The sequence below is a fragment of the Amia ocellicauda genome, chromosome 22 (assembly GCF_036373705.1).
Source record: "Amia ocellicauda isolate fAmiCal2 chromosome 22, fAmiCal2.hap1, whole genome shotgun sequence".
NCBI lineage: Eukaryota > Metazoa > Chordata > Actinopteri > Amiiformes > Amiidae > Amia > Amia ocellicauda.
In genome coordinates, this window is record NC_089871.1 from 8564035 (window position 1) to 8573556 (window position 9522).

The following is a 9522-nucleotide window of genomic DNA, read 5'->3' on the forward strand; positions in this document are numbered from 1 at the left end:
TCTGTCTGCCTTGTGATACAGACGAATGTAAAGCTCAGAGATACTTCAAATATTCCTTTGTGTGTGTGTGTGTGTGGGAGGGGGAGGGCGAATTCTAAGCCCACCGGGTTTATTTTGTATTCGTTTACTTTGTCTTGAACCTCATGTTTGCCATTTCGTTGCTGGAATCCACGAAGGGCGACTGCCCCTCGAAGCTGCAGGGCGGTGCTGACACGGCATGAGTAAGACCCTTGACTTCTGCCTTTCGAGACCCCTGGGTGTATATTTATTTTTCCCGTGGAGATTAAGATCTTTGTAATCCGTCTATCACAAGAACACGTCCTTAAAGATGCAGAGGATGGATATGAAGAAAAAGATGAGTTTCCTGACAAAGACCTGTGGCAGTATATAGATGTATAGAGATATACACTCACCTAAAGGATTATTAGGAACACCTGTTCAATTTCTCATTAATGCAATTATCTAACCAACCAATCACATGGCAGTTGCTTCAATGCATTTAGGGGTGTGGTCCTGGTCAAGACAATCTCCTGAACTCCAAACTGAATGTCTGAATGGGAAAGAAAGGTGATTTAAGCAATTTTGAGCGTGGCATGGTTGTTGGTGCCAGACGGGCCGGTCTGAGTATTTCACAATCTGCTCAGTTACTGGGATTTTCACGCACAACCATTTCTAGGGTTTACAAAGAATGGTGTGAAAAGGGAAAAACATCCAGTATGCGGCAGTCCTGTGGGCGAAAATGCCTTGTTGAAGCTAGAGGTCAGAGGAGAATGGGCCGACTGATTCAAGCTGATAGAAGAGCAACTTTGACTGAAATAACCACTCGTTACAACCGAGGTATGCAGCAAAGCATTTGTGAAGCCACAACACGTACAACCTTGAGGCGGATGGGCTACAACAGCAGAAGACCCCACTGGGTACCACTCATCTCCACTACAAATAAGAAAAAGAGGCTACAATTTGCACAAGCTCACCAAAATTGGACAGTTGAAGACTGGAAAAATGTTGCCTGGTCTGATGAGTCTCGATTTCTGTTGAGACATTCAGATGGTAGAGTCAGAATTTGGCGTAAACAGAATGAGAACATGGATCCATCATGCCTTGTTACTACTGTGCAGGCTGGTGGTGGTGGTGTAATGGTGTGGGGGATGTTTTCTTGGCACACTTTAGGCCCCTTAGTGCCAATTGGGCATCGTTTAAATGCCACGGCCTACCTGAGCATTGTTTCTGACCATGTCCATCCCTTTATGACCACCATGTACCCATCCTCTGATGGCTACTTCCAGCAGGATAATGCACCATGTCACAAAGATCGAATCATTTCAAATTGGTTTTTTTAACATGACAATGAGTTCACTGTACTAAACTGGCCCCCACAGTCACCAGATCTCAACCCAATAGAGAATCTTTGGGATGTGGTGGAACGGGAGCTTCGTGCCCTGGATGTGCATCCCACAAATCTCCATCAACTGCAAGATGCTATCCTATCAATATGGGCCAATATTTCTAAAGAATGCTTTCAGCACCTTGTTGAATCAATGCCACGTAGAATTAAGGCAGTTCTGAAGGCGAAAGGGGGTCAAACACAGTATTAGTATGGTGTTCCTAATAATCCTTTAGGTGAGTGTATACGAATTTAAAAGTTACACATGTTGACTTTCTGGTCGTTGTTGCAATCGAGTCGTTGCTTTAAATGTTTGCAACCGTTATGGGCGGGTCGGCCTTTTCGAAATCTCCGCTGCCAGGGTGTGAAGGTTCAGCGAGGTTCTTCAGGGTGACTGTCGGGGCACTTCCACACCAGGGGCGTCTTCCTCACTCCCAGGCCTATTTTATTTTATTTAATTTCCCCCCATTCACCCAGGTTTGCTTTTAAAACGCAGTCAGGCTCGCCCCCATCAGCCCTGGCCCCTCGCCACCGGTGCACAGCGGCCCCTTGGACGGGTGGATGTGTGTAGCCTCCACTTCCCCGTTTGATCTCCTCCCCCGTTTCCTCCTCGTCTTTATCAGCGCTGATCTGGCCGCCCTGCCGGAACGCAGATTAGACCGTGAAGCAGAAGGGCGGCCGTGGGATGGGGGGCGGCCCCAGACTCTGGGGAGACCAATTGTGTCCATTAAGTGGAGCTTGGAAACTTTGGTGGGGAGGGAGGTAGGAGAAAAAAGAAAACCTTCCTTGAGAAAATTTGAATGTTTTTTTTTTTTAATGAATGGATTGGATTTACTTTTTGCTGGTCCTGCTATCATTCCACAACTGGTAAACTGTCAAGAGGTCACAGTGCGCTGGGCAAGTGATGGAGCACGGAGAGCCCGTACCCATAGACCTTCTTTGAGTCTATATCCAACGGGAGATGCTGTAATACTGGACTGTGATACCAGTGAGTGACACTAATAAACACTGCTTTTAACAAGACTGGCCTGTTACTCTGCAAACAGCAGCGTTTACTCGTTTATTTTAGTCTTTTTATAAAGATGAAGGCCAGTGGATATTCTGTGTCAGAGGACATGCCACTGCCCACACACTGTATTATCCCACGGTGAAATAACTGGGTGTGTAAATACAATGATAAACATCCACACTGCAGCCTGATAAGGGTATAGTATGTAGTATTTTTCTTCTCTCTTCCCCCACTCTTTCACTCTGTCGGCTTTCCACTCGTCCTTGCACACCAATCAGCGCCGGGAGGCTGAGTTTAAAGGCGTTTCCTTTCCCACAGATGCTGTTCACAATGCACCCCTTTGAAAGAGCAGCCCGGGCTTCCCTCAGTCTCTCGGGCGGGCGGGCAGGACACGGTGCCGGTGGGACACTGGGATTTGGGCTGCAAGAACCACCCCGCCGTCCTCGGGATCGGGTCAGAGCGGCCAGAGCGACTGGACTGAGCAGAGACGGGACCGCCACAGAGAAAGCACTTCTCTTGCAAGCTGATGGATCTGTGTGACGGGAAAAGCTGCCTTGTGTTTTAGCAGTAGCATTCACTTCAAATAAAAATACATCATTGGGCTCTTATATTTAACACCCCACACACATTAAAACCATAATAACAGAAACATCTTCCGAAAGCGATGGTGGGCAGACTGAACCTGCAGCATGCGCCAGAGGACGACCCGCTGGACATGAAGCGCAAGGCGGAGCGGGTGCTGGACAGCCCGGACTCCGGACTGCCCCCGAGCCCCAGTCCCAGCTCCTGGATGCTGGCCGGGGTCAGCGGGGAGAAGGGGGTCTGCAGCGGGGCCACGGGAGCCGAGAGTGGGGAGCTGGCTGCGGTACGTACCCCTTCACCAGCACATGCATGTACTTTGGATGCCAATACGTGTGAATTTGCACGTTTTACAGTTTCTTGTAGATGTATAATACAGCGGAGTGTATGCACATGAGACTGATTCCTGCAATAATAATAATAATAATAATAATAATAATAATAATAATAATAATAATAATAATAATGCACATCAATTGCAAATGTGCTTGGGGTTTTGAAACTTGTCTTCTGACGCTTTGCAATTTAAAGAATGAATTCCGTATATTCGTGTCTGTGCATATATATATAGGCACAATGTGTTAACGAGCTCAGACCGGACAGGGCTGTTTTCTCCAGTGCCCGGCGCCGGACAGCTCCAACACCAGAGCTGTGTGTCTGCAGAGTCACGTCCACAGCACCCGTGTCCGTGTGGGACTGGCAGGTAGCTGCGGTTTGAACTCACTGCACTGCAGCCAAGTACCGCCCTGTCATATCAGAGCCGCCTGTTCTTTCTTTAAAGTAGGTCAGCAAACTACATGGGTGGAAAAAAACTCTTTAGTATTAATCCACTGATGTTGTAAAACATTGATGTTAACCAAATGCCATTGGAAACGCTGGCATTGTAACTCCTCTGCTGTTTTGTTTTTCTCAGCTACTCAAACTCTGATCAGAACTGGACTACCAAAAGTGTCACAGAGTAACTGCATCTCAGCAGGATCAGTCTGATTTGTGCAGTAATATCTTTAGGGCCCTTTCCATTAATTTAAAAGATAAAAGGCAAACAGGTTACCATTAAAAGGGCATCAACAGCGTGCCTGCAGAGACGGGTATTTTTCCAGAGGTATATTTGTGGAAGCCCCTCTGTCCCTCGGCAAGGTGCTGACAGCTGTTTTTTTACCCCGACAGGGTCCCATGTCTCCCTCCTCCATTCCCCATCTGTACCCACTGTCCTACGGAGAGGGGATCGAGCTCAACCCACTCCCCCCGAAAGAAATCAGGTGACTATTCTTACTGGGAGGTTTGTCTGCGTCGTTTCCATTGGTGAGATCTTGTTGTCTTGTTGTCCATCCTCTGAAGCACAAGGGCTAAAATACTCAAGTAGAGAGCGTTTGTGAGATGATGTCTACAGTGAACCTGACTCAGTGTCTCTCCTCTCTCTCTCTTTCTCTCTCTCCCGCTCTCTCTCTCTCCAGGTACACGTCGTCTGTGCGCTATGACTCTGACCGCCACTTCATCCACGATGTCTCTCTGCGGCCCGTGGGTCTGGCTGTGGAGTCCTGCAGCCAGACAGTCGTGGTCCTCTCCGGCTGCACCTGGCGCCGCTACAAGACTCGTCTGGACTTCCAGCCCCGTCAGCGGCCGCAGCGCTACCAGAGCACCACCATCGTGTACCCCAAACACGCCCGTGCCGTCTACACCACCCGGCTGGACTACGACAGCCACAGACTGGCCCGCCGCTTCCTGTCCAGTGTGGAGCTGGAGGCGGGCGACTCGGCGCTGGGCCAGCGGACAGCCCTGGAGGGGTAGGTGCTGCCCTGTCCACACAGGGACGCCCATCCCCAGCCAGAGAGGACAGCAGTCCCCGTCCCCGCCACCTGCACCTGACACTGGACGCACACAGCAGCTTTTTTGCTGAAGCTGAGCTCACCGCCAGCCTGAGGACGGACACTGAGGACCCTGGAATAGGACAGATGCTATAAAGACATTTTTCTATCTTTACCTGGTGGGGACTGGGAGTCGAGTTGTTTAAAGCAAAAGGTGGACTGCTGAAACCTGAGAGAGTCAAAACTGATCCGATCCCTGCGAACGCTGTGCTTTTGCTTCCAGATAGTTTCGTTTTTTTAAAAGCAAGGTAAGGCTGAAGAAGGAGCTGAGGAACGTGCCGAGGGGAACAGGAAGTGGAAGTGATGAGAAGGGACTGTTTTCGTGACGGGTAAAAGCTCAGATTTGTGACGAACCAAAACCAACGTCCCTTCGCAGATAGGATATATTTCGATATAGTAGCAGTGATCTCTTATCAATTATACGCTTTGCACTGGCACAATATCATTGCAACACAAAAGAGCGCAAAACCTGTAGTGATTTAACAACTGTCTGCTGTCTTAAGGTGTATTATTTCAGAAGTGTCATGTCTGACTTATCCACCTGCAAAATGTATTTATTAATTGTTAGCTTGTGAGGTTTCCAACACACTGACCGCAGATCATTGCCTTTATCACACGCTGACTGTGACTTTTTGACAGGTAGCTGTGAGCTTCCACGGGTGATTACTGCAATCTCTTGTTTTAAAGCTTGTCATACAATCTCAGTGTGTGAGGAATCATGCCAAATTAGTGCTCGGATTGATACGGATGTATTTTTAATGCTGTCATTGTTACTGCAGGAGTCACGCCAAAGAAGAGAAGAAAAGCACATTCATATTTTATGCACAACGCTCAAATAAACGCACACTTTCTCTGTCTCGTGCTGGTTGTGGTAACGTGATCTGTCCCGAGACACGTTGTTTCGGAGACTCTGCGCACTCGTCCACACACTGAGCTCAGCTCGCCGCCCGGGGCCAGTATGACTCACTTTTTTTATTTTTTGAGGGGTTTGGGATCTGTAGGCTTGTGCAGTGGTTTATATAATCAGGGGGACGAGTGTCCAGCATCACAATTAAACACCCAGCCCGGCATTGCCCATCAGGAAATGATTGGGGCACATTATAAACCCCGGCTGTGTGGCTTTGGTCTAAAACGGCAGAGCTTTCCCACCTCACAGAAACACACACGCCGGGTCCCCTGCAGGACGAAGTGATAGAGCAGAACAAACAGACTTCATACACTGCCTTCACTCTGGAAATGCAACTGATATAGTTTACACATCATCGACAGTTTAAAGCACAGGGGTCAATGTGTGCAGTTAAAACTACTTTTTTAATGTGAAATAAATTAATCATCTGAGCTCATTAACAATCACACATTTACAACAGTGGACCAGTCAGCCATGCACCCCCACCCCGGGCCTAATTCCAGGTACAGAAAAGATGGGCATAACCCCAGCAGGAGGTGTGGGCTGGGATGTTGTAGAGCAGGGGTGCCAGACTCCAGTCCTGGGGGGCTGCAGTGTCTGCTGCCCAGCTCTTGGCTCCTTAATTGGTCTAATTAAACAATTAACTGGATGAATTTATACTCGTCTCTAGACTCTGACATGTTCTGCGGGTTCAGTGTTTTGAGTCGTCTGTAAGTCAGGTATCGGCTATAACAATTAAATATGACAGTTTCAGATAACTGAGTAATTGATTAAGTACTTAGGATCCTACTGGAACAAAAAACAGCTGACACTGCGGCCCCCCAGGACTGGAGTCTGACACCCCTGTTGTAGGCCAAGCAGGAGGCAGAAATATAGCTCGGACCAAAACACACAAACTGTCCAGATAGTCCTCTCTCTGCATGCAAGTTGGGTTTGTTTGGTGTCTGTTGTGTGGGATCTAGGGTCTCAGTGTCATCATTCCACCAGTCCCTTCCTCTGTCATGTCATCCTCTTGCTGGCATTTGAACATTGGGCCTTAATCTCGGGCATCTGCACAGCCAGCTCGTCTAACCGTCCCGGGGCCCGCGGGGTCCTTAACAGGCATGTTGTACTGAAGTCCCTGCTGGTTACAGCCTCTGTTCTGGGTGCTGCTGGGGACCCCTGAACTCTCAGCGCCAAGCAGATCCCCCTGTCTGCCCCCCACCCCCTGATCTTGGTACAAACCCTGCTGGGCGGCTTCGTATCTCTTCCTCCGGTTGGCTTTGTAGATTTGGATCCTCTCTTCCTCGGCAGCAGGGTCCTCCAGCACGCCCTCCCAGCGCAGACTCTCCCTGGCCTGGATACTGAGGTCGTCGCTCTGGCTGGACACTGGCACGGGCTCCGGGGGAGGGCCATCCTTCGCCTCCGCCGCCACCACCTCCTGGCGCTTTCTGGGCTTCCCGGGGCCCCTCTCCGCCCGGCTGCGGCCCTGACTCTTGGCCCTGGAGGGTTTGTCTCCTAGGGTTTCTGTTGCTGCTGGGCTGAGCTGCAGCGATGGTGGGGCGGGGAGGTCATGGTCCGGCTGTGCTTTATCTGAGGCAAGAAGGGGAAGGAAATCACACGTTCATCTGGGAGTCTCACGTCAGTGTCACTATCAGTGCTGATCAGATAATATTCACACATCCGGGATAAGATCAATAAACCCATACATGAAAGGGGTTTGAGCTCCAGTGTGTGTAGCCAGTAAATCAACTTAGTGTTTAGGTTAGGATAGTAACATCATCCTGTTCATCCAGACTTAGACCTCTGGGACAAATCAGCATCTTAAATCATCCTAAATCTTTCACAGGACTGTTTTAAAAACTAAACATGACTCCGCTCACAATATAGCAGACTGGGAGGTTCAAAGAGAAACAGAAATCAAACTGCGCAAACTGTATTTATAACGTCATAACTGTCTATAGGAACTGTACAAATAAAAGCATAGATGTTGCCAGGTAGTATACAAGTACAGTATACAAAACTGAATGCAAAGCGTTAAGAAACACCCAGAACACAATCCTATAAATTCAGCAAATGAAAAGTAATTATGGTCGCGTTCGTCTGCGCAGATCTGCGTAGCTCCACCAATGGGAGCCCTGGGATCGTGCGGATCTGCGGAAATCTGCACAGTGTGTGTGGACAGCCGGGCCCCGCAACACACCTGCGTCCGAGTGCGTGGGCGTGCTGGAGTGCACTCTCTTCTTGGACTCGCCGGCCGGTTTCCTCTTCTCCTTCACCTTGTCTTTCTTCTTCTTCTTTGTCGTCTTCTTCTCCCGGCCGGCCGAGCCCGGACCCTTGTCCTTGCCCGTCCCTGCAGCGGCCGCCGGGTCCCTCTCTCTCCCGGGACAAGCAGACATCCGTGTAGCTCTCACTCCTGACGGGCGTCGCTCAGTTCATCCCCCGAGAGAGAGCACTGCAGCGCATCCGGCACTTCCTGTGCTTTTCAAAGTGCGGTTGTTCACTCCCTCAGTCTAACAGCGGTGCGGACCGACGCGAAGCAGCAGCTGTTGCAGATCTGCGGAAAGCACGCAAACCTGCGGTGTGCACAGGGCTGGTGGGGCCGGTCTGTAGTGTGTTGCGGTGTGCTGCAGTGTGTTGCGGTGTGCTGCGGTGTGCTGCGGTGTGCTGCAGTGTGTTGCGTTGTGTTGCAGCGTGCTGCGGTGTGTTGCGGCGTGTTGTTGCGTTGTGTTGCAGTGTGTTGCGGTGTGCTGCAGTGTGTTGCGGTGTGCTGCAGTGTGTTGCGTTGTGTTGCGGCGTGCTGCGGTGTGTTGCGGTGTGCTGCAGCGTGCTGCGGTGTGTTGCGGCGTGTTGTTGCGTTGTGTTGCAGTGTGTTGCGGTGTGCTGCAGTGTGTTGCGTTGTGTTGCAGTGTGCTGCGGTGTGTTGCGTTGTGTTGCAGTGTGTTGCGGTGTGCTGCAGTGTGTTGCGTTGTGTTGCAGTGTGCTGCGGTGTGTTGCGTTGTGTTGCAGTGTGTTGCGGTGTGCTGCAGTGTTTTGCGTTGTGCTGCGGTGTGCTGCAGTGTTTTGCGTTGTGTTGCAGTGTGTTGCGGTGTGCTGCAGTGTGTTGCGTTGTGTTGCAGTGTGCTGCGGTGTGTTGCGGTGTGCTGCAGTGTTTTGCGTTGTGCTGCGGTGTGCTGCAGTGTTTTGCGTTGTGTTGCGGTGTGCTGCGGTGTGTTGCGTTGTGCTGCACAGGGCTGCCGAGGCCGGATCGTCCCCCGTGTGTGTGCAGCCTGGGACGCGTTTCTATAGAGACCACATGGCAATGCACTGCCTCCCGCGCCTGCGCCTGCGGACTGCGCAACATTGTAACAACACTGCACAATCGTCACCGACACAACTGGAACCTAAAGTGTCTGATATGTTGCCTGTATGTGACAGTACTTCCTGCATGATAGATAAGATCAGTGAGATTTAGCAATCCGAGTAGTACAGAACAGTGTCTTTTAATTAGGGGTAGTTTGCATCAGGAATAGTATGGAACATTAAGTAGGTAAATAGCTGCAGCATATAAGCAGGTATAGTCATGTTCATGGTAGTGTGTTGGTTAGCATATGTATGTAATTATTATTATTATTATTATTATTATTATTATTATTATTATTATTATATAGTAAGGAAAAGACAAAGTGTCAGAAGGCATCTCACGAGTGTCATTAGAGTCTGTGATATTTTGTCCTCTGCAGGATGGCAGTGCGGGGTATTGTGGTACAGATACACACCTTGCCACCTGTCTCTGAGGAAAAGATAAAAGTATTTTTGT

At 49.7% G+C, this 9522-nt stretch overlaps 2 protein-coding genes across 2 annotated transcripts; one reads left to right on the top strand and one right to left on the bottom strand.

Annotated features, from left to right (window-relative positions):
* The first annotated feature begins 184 nt into the window (after nucleotides 1–184).
* On the top strand, nucleotides 185–5695 carry rflnb (refilin B). Its single transcript, XM_066696246.1, has 4 exons — nucleotides 185–2372; nucleotides 2712–3258; nucleotides 4140–4231; nucleotides 4427–5695. The coding sequence occupies exons 2-4, from the start codon at nucleotides 3058–3060 to the stop codon at nucleotides 4758–4760; spliced, it is 627 nt and encodes a 208-aa protein (XP_066552343.1). The 5' UTR covers nucleotides 185–2372; nucleotides 2712–3057; the 3' UTR covers nucleotides 4761–5695.
* Nucleotides 5696–6129: 434 nt separating this feature from the next.
* Nucleotides 6130–9030, bottom strand: LOC136718487 (protein LIAT1). The gene is made up of 2 exons (XM_066696245.1): nucleotides 7927–9030; nucleotides 6130–7316 (listed from the first exon to the last, which is right to left on the bottom strand). The coding sequence occupies exons 1-2, from the start codon at nucleotides 8120–8122 to the stop codon at nucleotides 6781–6783; spliced, it is 732 nt and encodes a 243-aa protein (XP_066552342.1). The 5' UTR covers nucleotides 8123–9030; the 3' UTR covers nucleotides 6130–6780.
* Nucleotides 9031–9522: the final 492 nt, after the last annotated feature.

Coding starts and splice junctions, on each gene's coding strand:
- LOC136718487 (XM_066696245.1), bottom strand. CDS start 8,122: ATGTCTGCTTGTCCCGGGAGAGAGAGGGACCCGGCGGCCGCTGCAGGG. Junction 7,317..7,926: donor GCCCACGCACTCGGACGCAG/GTGTGTTGCGGG, acceptor TTCTTGCCTCAG/ATAAAGCACAGCCGGACCAT.
- rflnb (XM_066696246.1), top strand. CDS start 3,058: ATGGTGGGCAGACTGAACCTGCAGCATGCGCCAGAGGACGACCCGCTG. Junction 3,259..4,139: donor AGAGTGGGGAGCTGGCTGCG/GTACGTACCCCT, acceptor TTACCCCGACAG/GGTCCCATGTCTCCCTCCTC. Junction 4,232..4,426: donor CTCCCCCCGAAAGAAATCAG/GTGACTATTCTT, acceptor CTCTCTCTCCAG/GTACACGTCGTCTGTGCGCT.